Raw genomic sequence first — 26713 nt, forward strand, 5'->3', positions numbered from 1 at the left:
ATACGAATGGCCATTGGAAAAGAAAGGATCAACCTATAGCAATGGTTGTATCTTGAGTGTTCATGATCATCAAGTTATGATAAACCAGCCAGGGGTCTTGACCTGTTCCTTAACGAAAGGAGCCAACATCGCTTCCGGCTGGTCGGTCAGGTATCCCAGACGTCCATTCTCCTGGTCCTTCTCCTCGGCCAGGGCCCGTACGATTGTGCTCAACAGCGGCGTGTTGCCGTGCTGAATGAAAAGCTTATGCACGTTCCTCCGCCCCGCGACAAAGAATCTGAGCTCCTCGTTGTTGCACGTGCGCGTGACGTATCGGGTCGGCAACCCAGCGGGATGGGTGATTTTGCCGTCCGCCGCGCTCGTGCGGATCGTCTCCCAGACCCGGTCGTCCCGCAAGCGACTCGCGAGCCCCAGCTCGGCGAAGCTGGCCAGGGCTTTGTGATACACGTGCGTCGCCGCCAGGACGGCTTCCATGGACAAGATCCAATTGACCACCGTCTGTGTTCCAGAGCCCGGGCTGCAGAGGAAGCTCGTCAATATCAGGGAACGCCCGGTCTGGTTCAGATAATGCTTGACTGTGAGTTGGCGGTCGTCGGCAAACTTGGGTAAACTCTTGTAGTCTCCCTTGTCATCAAAGGGGTTTAGTCTACCGGCGTGCTCATCGTCGACGCCCTCTTCGGAGCGGGTGGAGCCCTGCTCAACTCTTTCCAGAGCTGCATTGTCGTTATCTGAGCCGCTCCATCTCAGGTATCCGGCTTTCATTTCGACGGCCATGGCCTCTTTTGGATTGGTCGTGGCGCCTCCGAACGGGGTAGTGACCCATGCGACATACCCATTTGCAGCATAGGCCAGATCCGCTTTGGACACTCCATTGTTGTACCCGTTGTAGCCCATGGATACCTCTGCTCCCGGGAGAATCGAGGCCATACATTGGCAACGCAGTAACGTCAAGGTGAGAACTGTGATCGGAACTGCGAGTTTCTGTATCAGTGACGGTGCGTCAGTGATACTAAAACCCTTCCCGCGTAGGATGGTTTGGAAGATGGTCACGCCATTGGTTGCAATGGAAATGTAATCTCCGGTTCTGAAGAAACGATTCTCTGCGAACCGGCTACAAACTGAAGAGTATAAAGACTCCGCAGCCAAGTAAATAGCGGCCTCAAATAGGCCTGCATCAAGGTCACACGGCACCTATCAATCCCAAATGTCAGTGTTGCTTCGCTAGGGATGAACTAAGCTCACTTGTTTCTAGGCTGTAGTAAAACGAAGCAAGGGGGTAGTCATTGGGGCTTGATGGAACCGCATTTGGCAGTAAAAGGTAATGAACACCGACATGACTTACCGGGGTTCCAAGTTGATTGTAACGTTGCTTCTCGATTTCCGTCAAGATCCAGGTCAAGGCTTGCAAGGGTGTCTGCTTGAGAGGATGGTGTGCGATACCCTCTGCTTCTTTGACACCGGGGTAGCCTTTGTCGACCCAGTTCTTGATGGCATCGGCGATTGAGGAAGCGTCATCAGTTTCCCGATCTGTCCAACCAAAGATATGCATGCATTCCTGGATGTTGGACAGGAATGATGCCTGACATATATCCCTGAGTCGCACCTCTCTTAATTTGAACCCTGGAGACGGTGGATCCATGAAGACGAAGCCTCGCTCAAGGGCTACAAGCGCTAGTCCGGTGGCCAAAGCCCCGACTTTGATGGTCTGGGCCTCGGTTAGACTGTATTGGGATCGGAGCACCTCTCGGGCCATCCTGATTGGGGTAAAGGCAGGGAGCTTCAGGGAATCGGACCCTGAGGTGACGTCAGACCCGAGGACGGAGGTGAGAAGCTCCGTACCAACTTCACGCCACCCTTTGATGACCCAAGTATCAGTGTATGGTTTCGTGGTCGCCATCTGAATTGAAATCTTCACGTTCTTCGCAGGCTCAACACACAAGTCGTCAATGCATAGCTCAACATCTGGCTCATTTAACCATAAGAAGGTGGTCGCAATGAGTAAGCAGCCTGCTGTGCCCTCAAGTGACACATATCTGACTTCCTCCTTTTGTAACAGCCCAAACACAGTCGAGTATATCTCTGCCAGATACTTGTGCTCAACATACTTCAAAGTACGCACAGAGTCGAGCCCCTTATCCTGAAGTAGCGCGAACAAGTTTCGCATCGATTTGATAGGCGCAGGTAGAATAGTGTCGCTGTAGCCAGATACGGCAGCAATCACAGCAGCTAACTGGTTCCGAGAGCAACGCAGCTCGGGCTTGTGGGCCAGCCCCTGAAGCACCAACATATCGTAAATGACGTTGCCAACTTCGTCGTCAGTGAGTAGTGTCTTGAGGGCAGTAACCAACATGAAGGTCGGTACGCATCTGGGGGCATCGTTTCGGACAAAGGTCGCGATGCCTCGAGGCACAAGTCCGATGGTGATCAACAATCGCTTGAAGACCTCGGCTCGGCCGGTGTCGCTCAGTGCCTGGATGCCTTCGCTGATACGCTCTGGGCTGATGAGGATACTAGATCCAAGAGCCTCGAAGGCGTACACTGCTTGCGCCTGAGCATCGTCCTCACGAACAGCCTGGATAAGCCGGCTGATGATGGGGAAAGATTGAAAGACTGTGTTGTCGATAGACCATTGCGTCTGAACGACAGTACCACCGGTGTGTGACATGGCACCGTTCGCATGTGCTCCGAGCGCTGGGTTACTAAGTAGTGATGAAGAGGGGCAGAACGTAAGCAGCCTCTCAAGGGCGGTCGACTTGATGACGACTTGAGGTGAGGCATAATCGAGTATGGCGAAAGAGGGGTAGGAAACGCCACCATATGACAGATGCAAAGACTCGATATGCAATCAAACGTGTTGCGCAGTGCTCAGGGGATCGATTTCTGCTTGCCAATAAAAGCCATAATAGCTGCCCCTCCAACTACCATAACCCAATGAAAGGCCATGTGGCGCTGGTCAGCAGGAACCCCGGTAAGCAATAACGGAGATATTATGGTGACGATCCAGAATGTGCCAGGTCGCCTTAGGTATTCCTTTTGGCAATCGCAATCGGGTCAGTTGAAGAGGCCAAACTCGATGAAATACTTTATAACAATGACTCGGTCCTCCTCCTGCAACATGACTTCGCTTTACATAACACTAGAACGTCCTATATGCGGCAATCTATCAGTTCTTATCCGCAGCCCGGTCAGCTACGTGAGGGTACTCCACGCCACCAACCCAAACCCGGCGAATATCTCGCGTGTTGGTGATGTCGGCAGGGGATCACTCCCCAACAACACCAAATCCGCCCGCCTCCCGGGAGCCACCCTGCCGCGGTCCGCCAGTCCATACCAGCTAGCAGGCTCCTCTGTCGCCGCCCGCAGCGCCTGCGCCGGCGTCATGCCCGCCGCCTCCACCAGGTTGACCAGCTCGTCGTGCAGCGTCGCCCCGAACAGGAACGAGACCCCCGGGAATACATCGCCGATGGCGTCGGTCCCCGCCAGCACGGTGACTCCCGCCGCCACCACCCTTCGCGCATTCTCCCGCGCCACCTTGTAGCCCGCCTGCGCGCGCGCGGTGGCGTTGGCGCCCGTGATCCCCAGGAAGGCGCGCACGCCCGGGTCTGCGGCCGCGCGGCGGTTGATCTCGAGGGTGGCGGTCAGGGTCTGGTTCTGGCGCCGGATGGCGGCGAGCTGGGCCGCGTTTAACAAACCGTCTTGGGGGAGGTGCTGGATGCCGTCGGTGCGGGACGCGATGGCCTGGGCGGCGGGCTCGAGGAAGGAGGGCGTGGGTCATGGTCTTACGACCCAGTTTATGCGTGGCCTTGACGAGCTCGATTTGTGCGTCCTGGCTGGGCCCGCGGGGCTCCGCGATGATTTTGAGGTAATCGGAGCCGTTGCCGAACACGGCTGCGGCCCATGCCGCTGGGTCCTGTGTCGTCTCGTTATAGAGGCCGCTGGGGGCACGGTGCATGTTGATGGCGTGCGGGCTGCCGGGTCCCACCACCGACAAGCCTGCGGTTAGGAACGTGGCCAGGCCTCGGTGTGGCTTCTTTAGCGCCTGGCAGAGCGTGTAGTTCTCGCAGTCAATGTTGAAGACGGTGGACACGCCGTATGACGTGAAGTTCTCGAGGCCGCCGATGGAGTTGACGTGCGCGTGCGAGTCGATTAGACCGGGGATCAGGTAGTGACCGGACCCGTCGATGGTGGTGGTGGTATCGGAATAAGACGCGTTTGCTGCGCTGCCGCTGCATCTCGAGGTGACCTGAATGATGTTCCCTTCATGCATCACCACGTCCCGGGGCCCAGAGAAGTGGTCGCCGTTGAAGACCCGGACATTGGAAATTCGTGTGGTTGTCGGTGGAGGCGGTATCTCGCTTTTGCGTACCAGATCACCGGGCTGGCTGGCCGGGGCTGGGCCAGGCATGCAGGCTTGCGAAGACCCAGCCAGGCTTAGTAGGATGTGTCTTATCTGCATGATAGAGATATCCTTCTGGTATATTTACAAAATAGAAAGTGAAAACTTGTTTCAGTGACTGAAAATCCCAACGACACTCTATACATGTAGCGCAGAGCTCGGAATACCAAACCGGGTCTTCCATTTGACTTATACATGTTGCCAGTAGACGTTTGATTTCATCTAGTTCGCAGCCAAATACGTCAGTCGGCGACCACATAGGGTTGTAATAGTAAGTAAAGTCCAATCCTTATCTCCACTTCCACTGCGGCGCTGGGCTGTGCAATATGGAATAGAAATGGGCAAATTGCATTTCTGTGTGCACGTGCTGTCGAGAATGCTAGGCGACCAATGAAAATGCTTGACCTATGACAGATAGGCAGGTTCCTCGCTTATTTGCATGGAAAACTGGTTTAGCGTCGTTTGCCGATCACTGCCGATAATCTCCAGCTAAGCTTTGCTAAAGGACCCTAGATCGAACCGTCCGATCACAGATCGCCGGGGCGGTGGAGCTAGTCCGGGCTATTTCGGGCATTGTTCACATAGCCACCCTTCTAGGGGTAAACATCGCAGTATTTTTACACCGATGTCCGACAATGAAGCCCATCGTGGACATAGTCTACCTAAAATCGGCGAAGTAAGTACTACTACCAATGCCATTTTTCGCCTCAGAAATGACGCCTCGGGTCTAGCAAATCATTGGAAGCGGTGGTAAGTTGGCCCAAACACAGTCGGTGGTTCGGTCATTTGGCGTGCGACCCCAATTCGCAGCAACTTGGACACGCCACAAAAGTGTCGCATGCAAATAGCATGGGTAACCCTCGGACAGGATGGTTACTGACTCGGGAGGTATGCAAGGCGCGACCAGATGAACTCTGGTAACTCCTTACTCCAATCAGGTGTCAAGGATGAGCCGTATGATATGGCACCAAGCTCCTGATAGAATTGCTGTAGACCGAGGACTTGCATATAATGGTCGTAAGTGTTACAACATTTGGCGAGCAAGTGGTAAGCTCTCTTCGCAGTTGAATACAGACCAACCAGCGGGAGCGTTTCTAGTCTACTGCAAGGCTGAGCGGATAGGCAATCATAGTCGATAAGACAATAAAGAGAAAAGAAAAACCAACACTCAAACCTTGATTATAAACAACATTACCCGCAAGGCTGCAGCTACATTCACGCTAACCAGTGATAGTATCTTCGTGTGAGAGAGTCCACAAGACCCATTTGCGGTTTGAGATCAACGCTAATGGCGTGGGCATTTCCGCCATATCATATGGAAAACATATCTAGTCAATGCCCAGATCGTCGGATGTTCATGAGTCTGATTCATCCTGGTCCTCGAACTTTCTCTTCGTTCCCTTTTCTTCCGATTGATCCAGCCCTGTAGCCTTCGCTCGTTCCTCCAAATGCCCCCGATAGACCTCATAGGACAAGACAGGCTCCGACAGGACCTCGTCCATCTCGTTGTGCAGGCGAGCGGTAGGGTTGCAGCATTCGTCGTGTGTGGGACCATCAGGCGTCGTGCGGGGGCCGTCGCCCATCAGGGAGGAAAAATTGACTATTTGTATCCCCTTGAGTCGCTCGTATGTGGCTTTCACGCTCTCCTTCCTCTCGCGGCCTTGGGCTGGCGCCACCACCTGGTCTTGGTAGCCGCGCATGATGGATCGAGTCACTATGAGGTCGCACGTGGATTTTTCGGCATCTGGTCGTCCCTGAAGGCTACAAAATCGTTCTTCACGATCTTCCTTGATCTCTTTCCGGAAGACGTATAGAAGCCTCGCCACGTACGTATCGCGCGCATCCTCCATATATCCTGGAAGATAGCCAGCTAGTCAGTTCGCGCTTTGTGTTCAGATCTTTTCGCAAGGCTGCAAAAAAAAGTTTTTTTCGGAGGGTCTGTAACTTACTGAACAGGTCGGGAATCTCAGGGCTCATTATCAAGGGAATGCCGGAAACCAGGAACCCTCGGATTCTCCCAGGAGACACTTCTCTCACAAGAAGTTCCACAATTTGTCGGAACACCTCTGTCTCGCCAAGTACCCAGGCAATCCAGACCCGACTATAGAGTCCTTGCAGAAAATCAACGGTGTATTCATGAGGACCCGGACCGGGCCATGCCCGGTAGGGCTCGAGCCACGAAGCGACCCAAGGCCGGAGTAACGAGGGGAATATTTGATACTCCTCGGTGATGACAAGGAGGTCGTAAAGCTCCCATTGGGTGAGCGTCTGAGGAATAGGAGCTCGAGTTCCGTGAATGATACGGAAGAGTAAGTAGTGATAGTAGGGGTCGCCCGCAATCGGGACCTCAAGTTTCCCAAACCAATGTCCGTGGGCCCCTGACAGATGTCCGAGGTACCCATACCGATCGCGCCTCGCTTTTATCAGCGTGTACCATACCGATGAGACGCGCTCAATAGATCCGCAGTCGACCAGAAATCTCATCGACGCATCCTGGCCCTGAATGTGCACGTATAGGTCGCCATGTTCTATCAGCCATAATTCTGTATGCGGGCCATAGGCCGGTGCCCCAAACCTTGCTTCCATAGGCATGATGTTGTGGTAGGCGAATGAAGAGTCTCTTTTCAAAAAGACAGGTGGAGTAAAATACGGTTAGGGGAGGGCACGAAGGTACTCCGCACTGCGTCGGGTTGGCGATTCCAGGACCGGAAACTAATGCATTAGAAGTAGAAGTCAGTGCCGTTTCATAAGCAAGAGCTAAGTCAGGCCACAGGAAATTTACCTAAGAGATTGGACGTTGCTTCCTCAAACCAGAAGGTTCAGTCAGTATCTCAGAACCCTGTCGCAACTTTGCCTTATCGCCCTGCATTCAGTTCATGGAACGTGCTCGTCAAGGCCCCATTGTTTCCCAGTCTTCCGTTATCTTGAGCAATCTGCACTGATACTTAAACGTCACCTGAGACAGAGTTCAGGTCAGTATCTAAGGAATCCTTATTAAAAAGACCTGATGGCCAACGCTGAGAATGTTTCAAAGCCGAATTACATGGTTGAAATCGTGAGGTTGGGCTCCAAAGGGTGGGATGCCTAGGGCACCGGATCGAATAGAATTCGTCCCCATCCCCTCACAAGCCTATTCTACGTTCCACGTGATAAATATGTTAATGATCGCAACTGACATCTGTATCAAAGGGGAGAACAGTAAGACACAAAGGAAAACTGTCACTTGGGGCCGCGTCCAGGCGACAACGGGATCTCGAGGCCACACCAAAACAAGCCACTTGAATTTGATGTAAAGAATAAACCTGCAACAATATACAACTCACAGACGCCGAAAGAAGAAAAAGAAAGAAGATCATATGCACTTATACGCCAGGTTCATCACATACACCGAATAGTGAAAGGTTATATGAGTCGTGCTGTCGTTGACCAAACATTTCGTAAGACTCATTGCTTTTACGTCAGCTACCACTATGGTGTCTGTACCTATGGGATAATTAACAATCCTCTCATTCCTCATAACACAGGCCTCGACGCAATTAGCAGAATCACAGCGTCGCAGCATCACAGTATCTCGTGGGAACCACTCCTGTCCCTCGGTACAGTGCCCGGACGTTCATCACTCTTCCTTCTCCATGGTCACCTGGGAGATGTTGTTTACCTGGGACATGTTGTTTACAGTCCGTTCTACAAATAGCGAGCAAATCCCGTAATCCTGGCCTGTCGTTCCAAATGCTGCAAAAAGCAAGGATCCAGGTCATCCACCTCGGTATATACTTCCAGTTCCTCGTGGAGCCCCAACGTCGGGTTGCAGCGTCCATCATGTGTCTGCCAAGCGGTTGGCAATGATGCACCATCTCCTGGTGCGGTGTAGGTGTTGATTACGATGCTTCTCAGTTGGTCGTAGGTCGCCTTGACGCTCTGGCACCTCTCGGGGAATCCGGCTGGCCCGGCGACTTGGTCGTAGTAGCCCCGGAGTATCGAGCCCGCCACGATAAAATCGCACATGGATCTCTCGGTGTCGGGGCGCTCATTGAAATGGCAGTGCCGTGCTTGGCCAGTCTCACAGTTCTCTAATTGTCGCTCAAAGACGCCGAGAAGCTTGGCAACTCTGGCTTCGCGCTCCCGACGTAGGTAATCTGGTATTGAGTTGGCGACTTGTCGAAAAAACTCACAATAAACAAAGCAAAATCAAACATGCAACTTACCGAATAAGCCGGGAATCTCGGGGGTTTGCGGTAAAGGCTCTCCAGCGAGGTGGAGTTCAGCGCCACCGTTGGTAGGAACCACTTCTTGCACAAGGACAGTCAGAGCCCTATGGAACACTTTCCTATTTCCAAGCACCCAGGCCATCCAGAGCCGTTTATAAAGTCTTGTGGCGTCGTAGGGATCATGCCAATGATGAGATGTCATAATCCAGTCGCAGATCCACGGCCGCAGCAGCGAGAGACGCACCTGATAGTATTCGATAATAGCCAGGAGATCGAAGAGTTGCGATTCGGCGAACTCATCGGGAATGCTCTCGAAGTCTCCGTGCATGATGCGGAAGAGAAGATGATGATGGCCTGGATCGCCCTTGATGCCGACTTCAATCTTCCTTTGTCGGGGCTGACCGGCATGAATTTCGCGCAGATCGTCTATAGCTGACCTCCATCTTTTAGATGCCCTCGAAAGCGCGTTCGAGTCGACGAGGAACTTTTGCTCCTCCTCGTCGTTGGCAACGCCGACCAGAAGGTCGCCTCGTTCGTCAACGATCGTTTCGCGTGCCTCGATGGCCGCGACTCCCGGCCTACCTTCCATGGGCATGGCGTTTTGGAAGGCGAATGAATCCAGTCGTTGAGCCCAGATGACGTGCATGAAGTGTGCGAGGGTAGTTAAGGGCGTGGAAGGGTCTTGGTTGGTGTTGCGAAACTGGAATGAAAGCGAGCAAGAGTGCATGGAAGGTATGAGGTATATTTACCTAAGAAGCATGAGGTATGCTGATGCCTGGGTTCTATGCGAAGAACACTTTAATTACTTTGGAACCACAAATGTACAGCCAACAAATCAGGCTGTCGTCGGAGCTTCACGTCACTCTTGCATCTGGATTACTTCCTCAATGTCCTTTCCACATGCCGTTTCCCCAAGGCAGCCGTTTTCCACTGCCTTTAGCGATCTATTGGCACGCCTATTTGATTAAAGAAAGTGCCCTATTTTGGGGGCCTCGTACTTCTATCTTATTAGCTTAGAATTGAACATTCCCAACACATCTTGTTGATAACCCAATCCATATTGCATGATGGTGGTAAAGGCAAGAAAAAGAGAGCCGTTTGTCATATCTAGTTTTCATTTATTGATCCATAAGCACAGGCAGTACACCTGGAGAAGTGAAGCAACCATTTTCGTGTCATCGCTGAGTGAATGTTGAGATACATCAGCAGAGTAATCAAATCCGACTGGACCTCGTACTAGCTAAAGACCATCATATACATAGAGGGTTTCGCCGAATCGCCATTTGTCGTGAGCTGCGCCTCTGGCGCATCACAGTAGTCATGTGTTGTGGCAGGACTCACATGGCAATTCCACTATCATCTAGATCCTCGGCCTCGTTGTTGTCCATGTCGGCATCCGACTCTGTGTCACTCTCTGGCTCTTTCACGCCTGTGAGTTGGGCCTGGCGGCGCAGGTGCTCTTCCATGCTCTCTTCTAAGAGCAGGTAGCCACTATAGTTATAGCTCAAGCGCATCCGTATCCAAGGACCGGGGTTGCAGTAGTCGTGCGTCCGTCCGTGCTTGTCGAGAATTCCTTCGCTTGGGTAGTTGTAGATCGGGATCGCATTCAACTGGTTGAAGAGGGTCTGGAGGCTTTCCTTGGCTTCGCCTTTCCTAGCTGGCTCCAACACGTGTCTCTGGTATCCTCGGATCAGTGATCCTACAATCGTGGAGTCGCACGTGAACTGCTCCTCATCAGGTCGAGAGTATAGGTAGCAGAACTGGCCGTCATTTACATTCGTCGCCTTGTGAATAACATCGCAAAGCCCCTGGTACTTTTTGTGGTACTCATCTGCTATGAAGCCTTCAGAACGCAGCCAGAATGTTAGTGCCTTGTACTTTCATGAGAGTTGCTCTGCGAGAGCATGCTGATGACTTAGACGAAATCTCACAACTTACCATAGAGACCAGGGATCACTGGAATCTTGTGTGCCTCGCGTACAACTGAGAGACTCACACCGTCAAAAGACAACTCTTTCTCTTCACCAACAGTGACAGCTTGGACGAGAAGCTGGGTAAGATGCCTGAAGAGAGCACCCTCGCCATAGATCCAAGCAACCCAAAGACGTTTCTGTACTCGTGCCAAAATGCCGTCAGTGTCCGGTCCATAATTGATAGAATCGAGCCAATCCCGAGGCCTCGGAGACCAGCCAGTAACCATGGGGCCGACCAGATGGGTGACTCGGTACTCCTCGGCTACGAGGGTGAGCTCAAAGAGGTGCTCTTCGCTGACGCGCTGGGGAAGAGCTCCATCCCCCTTATGCATGATGGAGAGTAACAACTGATGCAGTCGGGGGTTTCCTGTGAGGAGAACGGTTTTGTCTTGCATGGTTGATACAAGAGCCCTCCATTTGTCAGATGATCGTGACAAGGTGCGCGAGTTGACGAGGAACTCTTTGCTGTTGCGTGGGTCCTCGATGTTGACGACAATGACGATCAGGTCACCATCTTCAGCCAGAACCACCCTAGTGACGGCGGTTCCCAATGCCTCCATGTCGTAGACTTGCGGATGAGTCGTTGTGTTCGTAGATTGGGGTCGTGAGAGGGTGTGCATGTGGTGGGATGTCTTAAGTTGGGTATCAAGTAAACCATTTCAGGTTGGTGTTGTAGGATAAAAAAGCTTGGATGCCTCAGGGCCTTTCAAAAAGAGTCGCGTTGCTCATTAGCCAACGCGTAAACTCTTAGGCTTCCCATCTCTTGGCGTGTTTCTTCAACCCTTTTGGTCTGGAACGCGAAACACGTCAACAAAAGAAAGTGACTCAGATCCCAATCTGATCTACTGCATGGGTGCCTCAGCATACATCACATCTGAAATCGTAGAATGCCAACAAGCAGGTCGGTGGAAGAAGTCGGCAGGCGATCGATGACATTGCTAGAACTAAAACGCTGACAGTATCCCACGCAAAGTGGATCAATGATTGTACTGTCTGGGGTGTCTTTGTTCCCAGACAGACTCTTCTTACTTCAATCAGCAGGTTTCAACGGCATTCCGACCTTATCTAAGTAGGCAGAACGATAAAATGCATGGTCCAGTCCTTCCTGCATCAAGCTTGCCACAACAAACCAAGCATCGATATCCTTCCCATATTCATAACTCCGGTCACATGTCATGCTTCCTCTTCATCCGCACGCTCCTGCAGCCTTGATCCGGCATGGATTACAAGCCAGTAAGCTTGGCTTGCCGGACCAGGTGCTGTTCATGTTTCGGATCCAGGACCTTGGCGACACGTGAGAAGATTCGATCCAGCTCTCTATGTATCCCATCTTTAGGGTTGCAGAAGTCATGAGTGTGTCCCGAGCGGCTCATGCAAGTCGCCGTCTCGGGGTAGCTGAATATCTGAATGCCCCTCAGTCTATTGTAGACATCCTCGACCGTATGCCGGAGCTTGTTGTTCAGAGGCAACACTTCTTGCCGGTAGCCATGAACCATCGACCCAAGGATCATCGAGTGACACATGAACTTCTCTTCATCCGAACTGCGGCAGAGCCGGCAATATTGGCCGTTGAGCTTATGATGGCCACATTCGCAATCGTCCAGATTTGAGGGGTCATCGAGATCGTGGCGGAAGTCCTTGTTCTCTATTGCCTTCTCGAAGACTCCGCGAAGCTCCTGAGCTTTGCCCCGGCGCTACTTCTTGATGTAATCTGGTACAAGATCATAATGTCAGCTATGTATAGGTACTGAGTTGTACAGGTGTTGGAGTTACTCATGCTTCATAACTTACCAAGAAGACCAGGGATCTTGGAGAAATCCAAGAATCCAGTACCATCCTCGAAGATGCTCACCTCATCGTTGATGGGTGTTTTCAAGATGCAAAACTGAATCAGTTTTCGGAACGTTTGCTTGTCGCCAAGCATTCAAGAGATCCAAAACTGTCGCTGGAGATTTGATACAAGAAACAAGCTGTCGTAAATAGCCGGAACGCAGTCAGGTACGACCTGGTGATCTTTGATCCATGCTGGAACCCAGGATCGAAGCAGGCTTGTTGCTTGCTATTCACCGGTTATTTCGAGCAGGTCATGGAAGTCCTCCGGGTAAATGTCCTGTGGTACATATTCGGACTTGCCATGCATGACGAAAAAGAGGATTTCATATGATGCGCAGTTACCCTCTAAAGCCAGCATAGTGTATCGAGATTCGGCTGAACCACCTTGCTCGGCCTTTGATACCAGATCACCCCACTTCTCCGATGCTTCGCCCACAGCATCGGAGTAGACGAGGAACTCCTTGCTTTGGACATGCGCATCTCTGCTGGTAATTCTGATCAAGAGGTCGCCATCTTGGTCAATGGCCACTCTAGAGAATTCCTCTCCACAAGTTTCCATGTTTCCGTGTGGTAAAGCAGCTGACTGATTCAAGAATTCGTCGTGAGTGATGTCGTGGAGCAGGAATGACTCAACAAGTTTGCCTGTAAGTTGTGGTCGTGAGAGGCGTAAGAAGAACCTGCAAATGGATGTACAAGTAGCGAGAATTATCAAGGGTTGGTTACGAGGGGAATCCAGTTCGCTTTTGTAAAATAGAAAGCGTGGGTGTCTTGGGACTGAAACGTAAACAGTAATACCTAGACGACGCTGCCTTAGTCCTGGTCCTTTGACCAGGTTTCGTTCCCGAGACGACTGTTCACATGCTGCTTTCTACAGGCAGCCAATTCTCAGTCAGTAGCCAAAGCACGTGCATAAGCAAAGATTATGCCGATATCTACTTTTGCCCGTGTCCGACCCACATTGCGATGTCTTTTGTTAATAAGTAATCAGACACATATCTTGCCAATCATCGCTGATATCTGGGTTACCCTACATCATCCGAGTAATTCTTTTAGTAGACGAGCCACACGAACGCCATACCTCAACGACGAACACCACCCGCTTGATGTACACTTGCTTCCATATCACAACCAACGATCCGCCCAGGGTCCATGGTGGGCCCTAGGCATACTGGGCCATCTTGTGATAAGCGCCAACTCTTTCTAAGGCTGACATCGAGATCCCTGACCTCTGGCCCATTATCTCCTCTAGTGCTTGCTACTGTGCCCTCTTTGACTTTCTTGTCCCTGTAAGTTCTGCCTGGTGGTCCATACAAATCTCCATGCCCGCTTAGGACCTTCGCGGTGCTTGCATGAATCGAAAAAAAAGAAGAAGAAAGAATTGCTTGCCACAATATCCTCTGCCTGCAACCGGATCTGATCGCAAGTGTCGAAGCCAGCATGCTTCTCGCGGTTTCCGACATGCATTAGGTAAATACATAGCAAATACGTTCTTTGGATCTGTCGTTGAGAACACGCTGTCGCACTATCCAGGTTTAACCTCCTCGTCCTGATTGGCATCGAACCCCTGCCAGCCCCTGCCAATGCATATATAAGATATTTCTCCGCAGGCATGGCCTGCTCTCATTTACCCGAGCCACCGTTTTGCCACGTTAGCGCACAAAGCAACGTCACATAGCGACGGGAAATGGAAAATATGTATGGGATGTTGCATTGGCGACATGCACATTCGGCTGTGGAAATGGAACGTATTATTTGCGAAGAGGGGGTATAGTCGCTTAAACGGATGCATGCCAAGGGTGTAGTGCACGACATAGCATCTATGTCACTCCACACCTCCATCACACATTTCTTTTCAATACGAGATAGTACGACCTGTATTTAAAAAGCAAGAAATAGATACAAATACACCTTTTGAATCTCTCACTTTGGCACACTTGTCCTGCACTCCCAAGATACGCGGACGACTGACCCCATATCATTGTCTTAGCAAATATCCCATATCAAAAAGAGCATCATCATGAAGTCCATCACTGGAACAATCTTCCCACTTGCTGTCGCCGGTGCCCTGGCTTCACCAGTTGCACCCGTGGCTGCAAGACCGCCCATTGAGCAGCTCATCGTCAGCGACTTTTTGCGCGACAGTCGATCCGGTAAGGCGGTGGTATCATTCTCGCTGTTGGAACACTCCATCACTTGCCTCAGCAGCGAGCTGGGAACCATCCCATCGGAGCGCTTCACTTGCACCGACCCTGCCTACACCTTCTCGGTCTTGGAGAGTCCCTCAGAGAACAGGTGGACTATGGAGATTCAGCATACGCTTGAGGACGGGTGAGTTCTAATTATCCCCTTGAGCGCTGAATACGGCTCAAACAGTGGAGAAAACTCTGTTTATATGGTGAACCGATGGTGTACCCAATCAATTCTCGTGTAGTCACCTCCAATTCTGGCTGCAAGATTCGCCCGGTGACCAGTGCCCCCAATCAGATATTACAGAACCTGTCTCCAGTTTTTGAGCCGTATTCAGCGCTCAAGGGGATACAGACACCTGCTCGTCTGGTGCCTTGAAGATGTCGCTGACCAAATTCAACTGCAGCACCGAACTTGCTGGCAGTTTCTACGCAGGCTGCAACGGGCCCCTGCCTACTCTCTGTTTTCAGATTGGGACTGCGAGCCTTGCTCTCGTGGCGAGAGAGTAAAGACGGGTGAAGTCTTTTAAGGCTGAACATGAGTGCATGTGACGCAATGATGGAGAAAAGAGCCTCTGAAACAGCCCGTCTAGTGAAAACAACCGCTTGAATATTGACACATGATCCCTTTTCTATATGCTCAGGCAACTTTGTGCTCATTACCACCTATGTAGGTACATATCTTGCCAGCTACCGTAAAGACTAAAGTTATGATACATGAATTGAGAAACTCCCCAGGACAGCAGTCAAGGTTTGACATCCTCCAGTCACCTAGGAAACCCAAAGGTACATCTGCGCTACCTGTTATGCTATCGCAAGATACGATGCAGTGCAAAGCTAAAGAAACCTTGCCCATCAATGGAAAGATCTTCAAGCCAGTGCCACTTCGTTAGTCTGTCTAATCCGTATCCGAGAATATAGGGTAGCTTTCTCGTCTCTTCTTCCTATTCTTCTTCGGTGCAATCTCTCGGGCTTTCATGGACTGCTCGTCTAGGCCTGTGAGCTTGGCTCGATGTTCTAGGTGAGTCTCCATGGTCGGATCCAGGACATTCGCGATATTGTTCATGATGCCATCTAAATTGGCATGTATCCTTTTGGAAGGATTGCAGAAGCAGTGCTCGGTGGTGGATACGTTATAATCTATCAGCGTAGCAAAGCAGTAGATCTTGATTTCGCGGAGCTGTTCGTATATGATCTTGACGCTTCTCCCAGACGGGTCGCAGCTGGCTAGATATGACTTCTTCCGGTGGAAGCCACGGGTCATCGAACCAATGACTATGGAGTTGCACATCTCCACCTCCTCGACTCCCAACAAAACACAAAGGCGACAGAACTCTCCATTGCGTTGGCAGTCGTCACGCGAGCATTCACAGTCGTTGCAGTCAGATTCTTCCGATGCGTCGTGGCTATCAAAGTTCTGGCTGTTCATGTGGCGCTCTATCAGACTCTCGAATACACGGTAGAGCTCCTGGGTTCTGTTGTGGTATTCTCTCTTCAGGTAATCTGTAACAGATTCGTTGCGTTAGCTTCAACTAGCAAGCTTGAAATGAAAGCCCAGGGCTGCGACTCAAGTTTCATTGGACTTCTGAACCTTACCTGAAAGGCCAGGAATCTCGGGCTTCTGTGAAAAAGGAATTTTCTCTATGAAAATGTTGGAGTCCCCATCAATGTTTATTTTTTCGATGATGCGCTTAACGCTCTTCCTAAAGAGCCCCTTCTCGCCAAGGACCCAAGCAATCCAGAGGCGCTTGTGTAACTCCCCTACGGTCTGATTAGTAACTGCAAAGAGTGTCCTGGGCAGGTCTTGATGGGGCGCCAGCCATGTGGCAGTCCACGGCTTCAGGAGATGGGTTGCTTGGTAGTCCTCCGTGATCGTGAGGAGGGCAAAGAGCTGGCCCTTGCTGAGACGGAGCGGAACATCAGCGAACTTGCAGTGCATGATGGAAAAGAGTACTCCATAAGATTCCGCGTCACCTTCGAGGACCATACAAGCAGGCATAGATACGCCAGACCCTGCTTCTCCAGTCATGACCAGCTCCCTGAATTTTTCGGATGATCGAGCTACATCATGGGTGTCAACGAGGAACTCCCGTTTCTCGTCGGAGGCGGTTGGGCCAATGATCTTGATTAAGAGGTCGCCATCTTCGTCCATCACGACGTTGGGCAATGTCTGACGAAGTGTTTCCATCTTTTCAATTGTCAAACCGAAAGAAGACTCAGCAGGCTTGGTAGTCTTGCGCTGAAGTTGTGGTAGAGGCGAAGCAGTGCACGGGTGTATGAATTGTAGACAATGTTGATGGTTTTACACCAGAGGAGTGCTCTGGACTCAGTTTTGAAGGAATACCGTGGATGTTTACCTTGGGACCCAAGACTACTAAACAAAGTGCTGTCCCATTCATGAACCATATTCCTTTGATCCGGTTGCTAAGGCACTTAGACACCCGCCTCATGTCTTAGGCACTCAGCTCCACACTCATAAGCCAAAAGTTTATATCAAGAACACTTCACTTCAGATCCAACACTTGTTTCTAATCTAGCGACTTCTAGGGATCTATCGAATACACTAAGGTAATATGTATGCTTTAGGTCCAACCAATCCAACGGCACGGTGTTCAGGACTCTCCCGCCTCTTCTGAAACAACACCAAGATGCATAAGCTGATAATTTCGTTGGTCTTCCAGCCTGACTTCCACCCCATGCCAGTAACTGGCTCCTCCTAGCACGAGTACTCGCGCATCTGGTCAATTTCGATGAGCCACAAGCCAAGTATACCGTAGTGTCTCGCACACGGAATGTCAGTTCGAGTCCCGATCCTCGTCGACTAACGGCAGCGTCACGTCAGAGTCTGTCTCGATATCTGACTCATTGGCTGCTGAGAGTACATATTCCTCGTTAGGTGCACCATAAATATTGACTGGCTTAATTAAGGCACGCTCGTGGTCCTTATCCAACACTGTCGCAATGCTGGACATGATTATATCCAACCGGTTACGCAGGGAACGTGTAGGATTGCACTCATCGTGGGGCTGGTAGGATGGTGAAGGAGGACTATGAACTTGATATCTTGACAATGTGTTGCTCTTATTCTCTGGCATGATATTAAGATTGTAAATCGGAATTCGAAACATGCCGCGGAATGTGTCATCAAGTGATTTCTCGGAACCAATCCTGGTTAATATTCTTTGACGGCCGAGGAATATTGAACCCATGATTGTAGCGTCGCACTTTTGCTGTTCGTCAACAGACCGGGATTTCAGTTTGCAGAATCGGCCATATGTGCTGTCCATAAACTCATTGAAGACGCTGTGTAGTTCCTGTAGTTTCTTTTCTCGTTCTCTTTTTATATAGTCTTGTGTCAATCCGTAAGGTTAGTGCGATTAATCACGTATTAGTACTATGTAGATCGTGACTTTGGCTTATACGTATTCAAAGATCCAACGTACCTATCAGACCAGGTATTTCTGGCACACCGAACTTGTCAAATGCTTCCGATAGACATGCGTCATTGAAGGTGAGCTCGGACTTGTGGTCGCTATTAACTCGCCTTACAAAAAACCTAGTGAGACTTTGGAATGCTTCTCGATGCCCCAAAGTCCAGACCGTCCAGAGCCGAATCAGAAGAGTCTCAAGATCCATTTCTTGGAGCCATGTGTAATCTGGGTTCAAATATTTCAACCCATCAATCCAATGGGTGAACCAAGGCAGGATCAGGTATGTTACTCCCCATGCATCTGTAAATTTAAGAAGGTTAAAGAAGGGATCCTCGCCATAGCCATCAAAAGAGCAACATAGTTTTTCGTGCATGAGGAGAAAGAGCTTTTCGTGGTGCCAGACGTCGCCCGTGACTTCTATCACATTGCGGCCGGAATCGTCGCGCTTAGGTGGCACAAGCGCTTCCCATATGGGAGATGACTGTGAGACGACTCTAGAGTCGACGAGGAACGTATGGCGCGATTCTATGGAATTATTGTTATCCTTGATATCACGGACAACGATTAAGAGGTCGCCGTCCTCTTTCACGACATCGGTGCCGAAGTTGACTTCTTCGTCCAAAGAATCGTCGGCCATTACATCATCCAGACTATCCATGTCGTTATTCAGAATCGGGTGCAGCCAGAGCTTTTTGTTGGATGACGGGTTTGCAAATGTGTGTCAAATCAAGATATGATAGTCAAATGGTACCGAAATTGAGCCAGGAATTGCCCTCGTCTTTAGGGGGCAGTACGGGATATTATAGTTCATCTCTGTGACCACAAGTTGACCTCTGGGAAGCTTGTATTTGCGGCCTGTGATTGCTTTGTACTTGACAAACTTTTCACAAATTCACTCGGGTAGCGCATGTTGGTAAATTAGAAGACGTCCATCAGTATTCACCTCGCGGTATACTGTGACGAAAGTTTGTTTGGCGCAAAGCAATTATGGTAATTATTTGCGCACTATTAAGACTAACAGTGGTGAACCTTCCAGAGAGAACTAATGTCCATCTATTACTATGTTGGCAAGCTCCTGGTAACGGAATGACCCGTCGAAATATCGCTTAACATCTCAGCGCTTTCGAAACTCCAGACCATAATCCTGTTTTCGGCGGAACTACAACTCATCTAGTTCACTGTCCATTCATAACTCTTTTCTATTCATAATATTCATAAGCCCTACTTTCTCCACAACTACCATTCTTCTTCTGACCTAAGAGAAATATGCTGTCGTTGAAGCAGACATGATTGTTTTGACTGTCATCTTTGCTTTCAATATGCTAGGACGTTTCGCATATATAACAATCACGCACAACCAACGCAACAAAACGCATTTGTGCTGGACGACAAATCATAGCTGTACATGGTGATCCTAGCAGTCGACGTCGTCTGCCACTTATGACTTCTCCGTCTTCTCCCACTTCTTCTTCTGCTCCTTGTTCGTTTGCTTCGCCTCATTTGAGGGTCCGTTTCCGGCTCACTTCAATTGGTTGTTCATCCCTAATAGCCGAGCTCGTTCATCCAGACGCGACTCCAGTTCTTCGCCAAGGTCTACCGCGACGTCAGACAGCACGCCCTCAAGCTGGGTCCGTATCAACGCGGTGGGGTTGCAGCCGCCATGCGTCTTCCCGTAAATGGGCTTGGTGTGGTGACCTGTTGCTTCGGGAAGGCCATATATCTTGATTTTCCGCAGTTCATAGAGATGGTCCTTGAGGCTTTGCTTCACCCCGCCGGGTTTGATCGACTCCGAACCGTTCTTTTCTTTCTCATCGCCAATCGAAATGATGCATTCATCGGTCAAATACGACTTGTATTGTCGGTAGCCCCGTATTATCGATCCCAAGATCATGGAGTTGCACATGGCTTGTTCATCCTTGGACCGCGTACAAAGTTGGCAAAACTGGCCCCATATGTGGTGCTTACCGCATTGACAGCAGTCGTAGTCTTGGTAATGCTCGCCGGGGTGGCGGTCGCTGCCTCGGAAGAGATCGTTGTACTCGTCGCAGCGTCTCATTGCTTCCTCGAAGACCCCGTGGAGTTGTTGAAGCTTCTCTAGCTGCACCCCCCGGACATAGTCTGGCGCCGTTCCTTGTGTTAATGATGAACTTGTAGTCTGGTATAGATCAGTCGAACTTACCCAATAGGCCAGGAATCTCGGGGTCCTCCAACAGGGCGACATCACCCCATCCACCAACAAGCAGGGAATGCTCATTATTGAAGGGTATCTCTTTGATAACATATTGGGTTAACCTCTTAAACATGTTCTTCTCGCCCAATACCCATGCTATCCAAAGTGACTCCCCGAGCATCTTCATGGCCAGTATATCTTCTGCGGGGAAACTAGACAGGAAGCCACTGTCTTGGTATAATGTGACCCAAGTGGCAGCCCAGGGTCGAAGTAGGTGCGTTACTTCATACTCTTCGGTGAGTTGGAGGAACTCATACAGCTCTGGATAGTGGAAGGAATAGGGCACATCTCCAAACTTGCAATGCATAATGGAGAGGATGATTCCAAGGTACTCAGCTTTGTACCGTGTGATGCGTACGACATCAACTCCAGAACTGGCTGATTTGTCTGCGACCAGAGCTTCCCACAGTTTGGACGACCGTCTCACCGTGTTCGAGTCCACAAGAAACTCCTTGGTCTCCCACTCCTGGGTGTCAGTAACTAGAATGAGGAGATCGCCATCCTCGGCCAGAACAACCCTGGTGCTTCGTTCTCCTTGAGGCTCCATGTGGTAGAGTATTGAACTAGCCGAAAGATCTGTTGGTTGCCTTCTCGAATAATGGAACCAAAAATGCTGATGTATGTCTTCTGAAAAGACCTCAGTTACATGTAGCAAGTGGTTGAATCTGCTTACGTTCGGTGGGTTGACAAAGTTAGAATGACCAGGATCTGAAACATTGTAGTTGCTGCCTTGTTGTTTGATTCCAGCCCTTGTTTTCTCTCGCACTTTCATGTCACTGGGGAAACTCTGCAAATCACTCTTTGACGCGAACCTGGTTTCCACGTCATTAGGCAAAACGCGAGCTTGAAAACAAAGCGCCTAGTCTGTATTCATTACTTAAGCAGTTGGTTCTAGCAGGAGCCTCAGTCGTAGCCTGGAAGCATCTCACACCTGACAACTTTCCCACTGACCCACCTATTTTCTCAGAACACCAAGTCAGATAGTACGGATTCCTTCTGCGGGTGCTGAGTCAAAGTATTCAGTACCTTGCCACTTGGCGTCGCCGAGCTACGTTTATTTTATTAGAAGGTTCTGGATTGTGAATGTCAGCTGGACATTCGAGGCGCTAGATAGTAGTTCATAGTGTCTGCCAGGAACCCTTGGTATGAATCGAAAAAAAGGGAAGGAAGAAAGAAGTGGTTCATAGTGTAGATCTCTTGCACCAGTAGTAGCCTGGCGTTGTAGTGGCATAGCAGATGTCACGAAACATTCTGGCACACAGTTCTTTACGATTGCACGCCCTATTATTATACACAGGACGATTTCAGTTCATATGAATCTCTCGCATTCCAGGCATATTATGTATGCATATCCTTCTTTGTACATCTATCATGTACGACAGGCACATCCATCTGCATTCCTTCCAGTTCGGATGACTATCTTTCCCCAATACAACCCTGACTAGACAAAACTTATTTTTCTGTCGCTCTGTATGTCTAGGAGGGTCAATATTCAATGAAGGCGTCCCATACAGCACCTTCCACTAGAGAATCAACACTTATTCAGGCGGTGTCTCGGTCGCGGCCGAGAAACTCGTAGAAATGTCCCCTAGTTGTCTTCAATACTGATGGGCAGCTTGTCAGCGCCAGTCAACTTTGCCCGGGTGTCTAAGAACTCTTCTTGTTCAGCATCCAGGGGACTTTCAATGCTGCCGAGGACTTTGTACAGTGCTCCCTCCATCCGTATCGTAGGATGACATTGATCATGTTCCTCAAGTGGTGCCAGAAGATGAGGTCGGTCTGTGATGTGAAGTATCCGAACGATTAGTTCAAATGTGCCTACATTCCATGGCGAATTGCCTGATGCCTCGCATGATAACTCATAATCATTTTTGAGTTGCCTTGCTTGGCGGCTGTTTTGGGCGCGTGCGATAAGCTTCTGTAGACGTGACTCGCAAGCGGACTGCTCGTCCAATGTAGCCTTGGTGACAATGCATTGACGGTGTAGACCTGCGGCCCAGTCACTTTGAAACCGGTTGTGGACCCCGAGAAGGTCTCTGATGAGAACCTGGCGTGTTTGTATAATATTGCCTGGATTTAGTTCATGTTAGCTGTTCAGTGTTTGATTATGCAATTGGTGGATATCGAAGTAATGTGGATAGATCAAAACAACAGGGAATTATGAACTAACTCAGGAGTCTAGCCATGTGCTCAGCACCTTCGACTTGGCGTATGAGTGGAGTTCCGTTGACCTCGCGAAGCCACGGGTCATCGCTGATGTTTGTATGTTCAGCAAGTCGTGCAGTAAACTGCCGAAGGAATTCCTTCTCGCCCAGTCTCCAGGCGATGTTGAGTCTCACTAGACATTCTTCAAGACAACAATAATGGATCCAGACCGAACGAGGTCCCTCAATCCAGTATTCGTAGTCTTTGACCCAAGCGGGGATCCATGGACGGAGCAAGCGCAATTCTCCAAACTCATCGGCAACGCAAACCATGTGAAAGAGTTGGCGCATCACGACACTGATGTCGGGCGATATGGAGGAGGTTGTGACATCAGGGAATCCAATTAAGGAGTCAGGGACTTTGTCGAAATGACCATGGGCGATATTGAGCAAGAGCTCGTGGGACTTGTAGTCTCCTTCGAGCTGTAGCACCAGGTGGCGGCATCCTTTCCCACACTGGCTAGCCGTGTTTACCAACTCGGTCCACTTCTCAGATACGCGCGACAAAGCCCGAGAGTCGACAAGGAGTGATTTGCTGTAGGGATCATCAAACATCTCGAAGTATGGCCTCGTGTGTGTGATGCGGAGAATCAGGTCTCCGTTCGCATCCAGTACGTCATTGACGAAGTGGGAGTTCGATCCTGCCATCTTAAAATATATTCGGGGTCGCAATTGTAGGGAACGTCGAGGACAGAAAAGCCGGAGAAGCTCGTGCACGAGGCGCATCCAAGACAGTGATGTTGCAAACTGCTAAACGTCGATACCGAATACCAATGTGGCGATCGAATGGCTTGGGTCGCATCAATAAAATCCATTGACCGTAGAAAGCTGTATGGAACATCAAGCATAAACGGCGTGGTCTAGAGTGATGAAGGAGTGGGCAAGTGTGTTCACGTTCCGGGGGGTTGAGTCTAGATAGGCCCAGTAACCTTGAGAAACTTTTGGGGATTTCGCAGGTACACCGTAAGACATAAAAATTCAAGACTCTGGACTGTTTCATGGGATTATGAATATATGTTTAGATCAATTTATCCCAATAACTCTCCTAGCTATCTGCATAATGCGTTTCTTTCTTCTCAGGCACTGCGGTAAGGCCTTAATCATATTACCTTAGAATGATGAGCTGATGTTTTATATATGAGCTAGTTCCTTGAACATGTCTTCAAAGTCAAGTGAAAGATGTCACCTCTTATAAGGGGCCCCCCTTCGACCGAGGTACAGATCTGGCTACACCCAGATGGGTCGCTCAGTAGGAACGCTTTTCACCCAGACAAAGCCCTGTAACCCACCAGTAAGGTGCAGGGAAAGCTCTACTACCTTAAAGGGGTAAGTTTAAATCTGTTATCTTCAGAAAGATCCCTGGAAGCGGGAGTTAAACATTGCCCTGTAAGGTAGTATTTCGATGGAAGATTCCCCGAGCAAGATGTTCCGAAAGATGGAGACGATCTCTCCGATGACCCGCAAATGGTGACGTAATGACGAGGGAGGGCAACCCATATGCGCAACACGCCCGTCGTTCGAATAAGGTACCGGCAGCTCGGCGTCTTGACATTGTTTAGACTTTACGCCACTGTCGGAACACTGCAGATCAACATGAAAGCAACTCTAGCGATGGTTCCTTGGGACTTGGACGAAAAGGGAAGTGCGGACATCTACCCCAACATCTGTGCTAACGCCGAAGGCTGACGGCAAGTACATACATCACATCTTTATCCATGGCTTACGGACGCGTACTCGCATGATGCAATGGATATAGTTATCTCCTAATTCCACCCGGCATCTGCCGTCTTGCACTTCGACTCTCCGGAACGAGATCTTTTCCCCGATATCTTCATCACAACATTCAGACACATATTTCCAGCAACTTCTTTATGAAATTCTTGCAGCAAGAATTCGCTAAATCTAACGAAAGCAATGGAAGCTCCAACCCCACCAATTCCCCCGTCGGAGGCGGAGTGGCCCCCTGCCGCCGATCTCCGCCACATGATGAAGGAGAACCCGCTGCCCACTGTCGCGCCCGATATTTGTCTCGATGATCCTATCACTGACAATGAGGCGGCCACAGAGAGGGCCCGCGATGTCTTGAAGCACCTGAACGAAGCAGTCAAGGCCAGCGATGCCGGCAAGTTGGAACAATGCTTCTTCCCGCAGCAGGCGTACTGGCGCGACCAAATTGCTCTGACATGGCATTTTCGCACCTTTTCCAACCACCAAGCGATTGCTGCTAGTCTTTTGGAGACGTCGGCTCTCCGAGGTGTGGCAGATGTGGGCTTCCAGATGGAAGGCCAAGCACACTTCATCCCGGCTTTGGTAAGGAACCATCAACCAACCGACGATTGCGCGATCTGACATGGTACAGCAAGCGATCGCGTGTCTTTTCAGCTTCCGCACGCGGGATCCCGGGGCAAGATGTAGCGGTAGGGTCATGCTGCTCCCTTGTGCGGCGGAGGGTTCCGAAAACAGCGCCGCCAAACCAGTCGCCTGGAGAATATGGGTCCTGTGCACTTGGATAGAGCAACTGGATCTTCAGCCCGAAGACGAAGCTTTGCTCCGAACCCCCGGTCGAGGACAGCTGGATTCCGCGGCGACGATTGAGACCGACGTTTTGATCATCGGAGGGGGAAATACGTAAGTGTTTTATATTTCACCCTTGGCTGTTGGTATCATACTCCAATGCAGGGGCTAGCTGACATCCATCCCTCCTCTCTTCATCGCCCAGGGCGGTTAATACTGCGGCCCGCCTCAAGGCCCTGAACATTGAGAGCGTCATGATAGAAAGGAACGCGCGCGCGGGCGATAACTGGGCGCTGCGATATGACTGCCTGTGCTTTCACGTTCCTACTTCTGGGTGCGAGCTGGCGTATTTGAGTAAGCCATCACCACCCAGCCATCCAGGGCATGATATCCCGGACATTAGCACTGACATCATCTTGTGTGATTACTTATGAACAGAATACAATACGGAGCTACAGTTTCCCCATATGCTCACCAAGGATGAGCTGGCCGGCCACGTCCAGCGCTATGTCGAGACGTTCAACCTCAACATGATCACAGCCGCCAAGATCATGCACACCCGGTACGACACCAAGGCCAAGCGGTGGACGGTCACGATCCAAACGCCGGGACACTTTACCACGGTCACTAGCAAACACCTAGTCCAGGCGACCGGCCTCGGCTCCCAAAAGCCGTATATGCCGCCCATGCAGAACCCCGAGTTGTTCAAGGGAATCAGTATCCACTCCGGGGGATACAAGAACCCCAAACAACTGTCAGACAAAGGAGTCAAGGTTGGAATGTCTCAGTATACATGATAGATAGCACCTCTTACTAACGAGTGACTCAACCAAAAAGTCCGTCCTCGTGGTAGGCTCAGCCAACACCGCCTTCGACATCATGAACGACTGCCACGCCGCCGGCCTCTAAACCACCATGGCCGCGCGCTCCCCGACCTACCTGCTCCCCGTCGAGTACCTGACCCGCCCCGAGGCCCTGGGCGCGTACGAGGTCCTGGGCGCCGAGGCCGCGGATCGCCTGTTCCAGACGGCGCCCACCGTCGTCGACGCCGCCCTAATGCAACACACGATCGGCCGGATGGCGCTGGCGGACCGTCCCCATCGCTACGAGAAGCTGGCCGTTAGGGGGTTCCCCATCCTGGATAGCGCGTCGCCCGGGGTGGCGTTGAGCCACAACCTGCTCGAGCGCGTGGGCGGGCACTACGTGGATGTCGGGGGCACGGCGTCGCTGGCCGATGGGGCGGTGGGGATCAAGGTGGGCGAGCCGGTGGGGTTTCACGAGAGAGGGTTGATCTTCCGGGACGGGAGTCACGTGGAGGCGGACGCGGTGGTCTGGTGTACGGGGTACGCCGACAAGAACGCCCGCCACACGGCAGCCGAGATCCTGGGCGGCGGCAAAGAAGGCAACGGCGTTCATCCAGGCGGCACGCCAGGAGGAAGTTCTTGCGCGAACGAGAACCTTGAAGTTCTCGGCCCCTACGAGATCGCCAGTCGGATCGAGGCCACCTGGGGTCTCGACGCCGAGGGCGAGATCCGCGGCCTGGCGAAGCGCCAACTCCGACTCGAGAACTATTGGGCCATCGGCGGGCCTGCGAACATCTCGCGGTGGTACTCGAAGCTCTTGGCGATCCAGATCAAGGCTGAGTTGGAGGGGGTCTTGCCTCCCGCGTACCGTGAGACTCCTGGGCGAAGAAAGTAGGGTAGATAGATACACCATGACCGACTGGCACGAGATACAA

At 50.9% G+C, this 26713-nt stretch overlaps 13 protein-coding genes across 13 annotated transcripts; 3 read left to right on the top strand and 10 right to left on the bottom strand.

Annotated features, from left to right (window-relative positions):
* Positions 1-69: 69 nt before the first annotated feature.
* Positions 70-894, bottom strand: PG985_008071 (uncharacterized protein; the record flags this gene model as incomplete). The annotated part of the gene is made up of 1 exon (XM_066827839.1): positions 70-894. One exon carries the CDS (start codon positions 892-894, stop codon positions 70-72), a length of 825 nt encoding a protein of 274 aa, XP_066682751.1.
* A 344-nt stretch (positions 895-1238) lies between these two features.
* On the bottom strand, positions 1239-2665 carry PG985_008072 (uncharacterized protein; the record flags this gene model as incomplete). Its single annotated transcript, XM_066827840.1, has 2 exons — positions 1239-1253; positions 1343-2665. 2 exons carry the CDS (start codon positions 2663-2665, stop codon positions 1239-1241), a joined length of 1338 nt encoding a protein of 445 aa, XP_066682752.1.
* A 524-nt stretch (positions 2666-3189) lies between these two features.
* PG985_008073 (uncharacterized protein) lies at positions 3190-4405 on the bottom strand (the record flags this gene model as incomplete). The annotated part of the gene is made up of 2 exons (XM_066827841.1): positions 3190-3750; positions 3809-4405. 2 exons carry the CDS (start codon positions 4403-4405, stop codon positions 3190-3192), a joined length of 1158 nt encoding a protein of 385 aa, XP_066682753.1.
* Positions 4406-5751: 1346 nt separating this feature from the next.
* On the bottom strand, positions 5752-6988 carry PG985_008074 (Nuclear pore protein-like protein; the record flags this gene model as incomplete). Its single annotated transcript, XM_066827842.1, has 2 exons — positions 5752-6251; positions 6346-6988. The coding sequence occupies 2 exons, from the start codon at positions 6986-6988 to the stop codon at positions 5752-5754; spliced, it is 1143 nt and encodes a 380-aa protein (XP_066682754.1).
* Positions 6989-8080: 1092 nt separating this feature from the next.
* PG985_008075 (uncharacterized protein) lies at positions 8081-9199 on the bottom strand (the record flags this gene model as incomplete). Its single annotated transcript, XM_066827843.1, has 2 exons — positions 8081-8550; positions 8602-9199. 2 exons carry the CDS (start codon positions 9197-9199, stop codon positions 8081-8083), a joined length of 1068 nt encoding a protein of 355 aa, XP_066682755.1.
* Positions 9200-9941: 742 nt separating this feature from the next.
* On the bottom strand, positions 9942-11137 carry PG985_008076 (uncharacterized protein; the record flags this gene model as incomplete). Its single annotated transcript, XM_066827844.1, has 2 exons — positions 9942-10447; positions 10543-11137. 2 exons carry the CDS (start codon positions 11135-11137, stop codon positions 9942-9944), a joined length of 1101 nt encoding a protein of 366 aa, XP_066682756.1.
* A 1499-nt stretch (positions 11138-12636) lies between these two features.
* On the bottom strand, positions 12637-12969 carry PG985_008077 (uncharacterized protein; the record flags this gene model as incomplete). The annotated part of the gene is made up of 1 exon (XM_066827845.1): positions 12637-12969. The coding sequence occupies one exon, from the start codon at positions 12967-12969 to the stop codon at positions 12637-12639; it is 333 nt and encodes a 110-aa protein (XP_066682757.1).
* A 1458-nt stretch (positions 12970-14427) lies between these two features.
* On the top strand, positions 14428-14742 carry PG985_008078 (uncharacterized protein; the record flags this gene model as incomplete). Its single annotated transcript, XM_066827846.1, has 1 exon — positions 14428-14742. The coding sequence occupies one exon, from the start codon at positions 14428-14430 to the stop codon at positions 14740-14742; it is 315 nt and encodes a 104-aa protein (XP_066682758.1).
* A 752-nt stretch (positions 14743-15494) lies between these two features.
* Positions 15495-16784, bottom strand: PG985_008079 (uncharacterized protein; the record flags this gene model as incomplete). The annotated part of the gene is made up of 2 exons (XM_066827847.1): positions 15495-16099; positions 16193-16784. 2 exons carry the CDS (start codon positions 16782-16784, stop codon positions 15495-15497), a joined length of 1197 nt encoding a protein of 398 aa, XP_066682759.1.
* Positions 16785-17391: 607 nt separating this feature from the next.
* Positions 17392-20804, bottom strand: PG985_008080 (uncharacterized protein; the record flags this gene model as incomplete). The annotated part of the gene is made up of 4 exons (XM_066827848.1): positions 17392-17930; positions 18040-18677; positions 19551-20157; positions 20207-20804. The coding sequence occupies 4 exons, from the start codon at positions 20802-20804 to the stop codon at positions 17392-17394; spliced, it is 2382 nt and encodes a 793-aa protein (XP_066682760.1).
* A 1618-nt stretch (positions 20805-22422) lies between these two features.
* On the bottom strand, positions 22423-23109 carry PG985_008081 (uncharacterized protein; the record flags this gene model as incomplete). Its single annotated transcript, XM_066827849.1, has 1 exon — positions 22423-23109. The coding sequence occupies one exon, from the start codon at positions 23107-23109 to the stop codon at positions 22423-22425; it is 687 nt and encodes a 228-aa protein (XP_066682761.1).
* A 1266-nt stretch (positions 23110-24375) lies between these two features.
* PG985_008082 (uncharacterized protein) lies at positions 24376-25772 on the top strand (the record flags this gene model as incomplete). Its single annotated transcript, XM_066827850.1, has 4 exons — positions 24376-24771; positions 24821-25089; positions 25181-25329; positions 25414-25772. 4 exons carry the CDS (start codon positions 24376-24378, stop codon positions 25770-25772), a joined length of 1173 nt encoding a protein of 390 aa, XP_066682762.1.
* A 118-nt stretch (positions 25773-25890) lies between these two features.
* PG985_008083 (uncharacterized protein) lies at positions 25891-26673 on the top strand (the record flags this gene model as incomplete). The annotated part of the gene is made up of 1 exon (XM_066827851.1): positions 25891-26673. The coding sequence occupies one exon, from the start codon at positions 25891-25893 to the stop codon at positions 26671-26673; it is 783 nt and encodes a 260-aa protein (XP_066682763.1).
* Between the last annotated feature and the right edge of the window lie 40 nt (positions 26674-26713).

This window comes from Apiospora marii, assembly GCF_038362585.1.
Source record: "Apiospora marii strain CBS 49790 chromosome Unknown utg000005l_segment0_segment0, whole genome shotgun sequence".
Lineage (NCBI taxonomy): Eukaryota > Fungi > Ascomycota > Sordariomycetes > Amphisphaeriales > Apiosporaceae > Apiospora > Apiospora marii.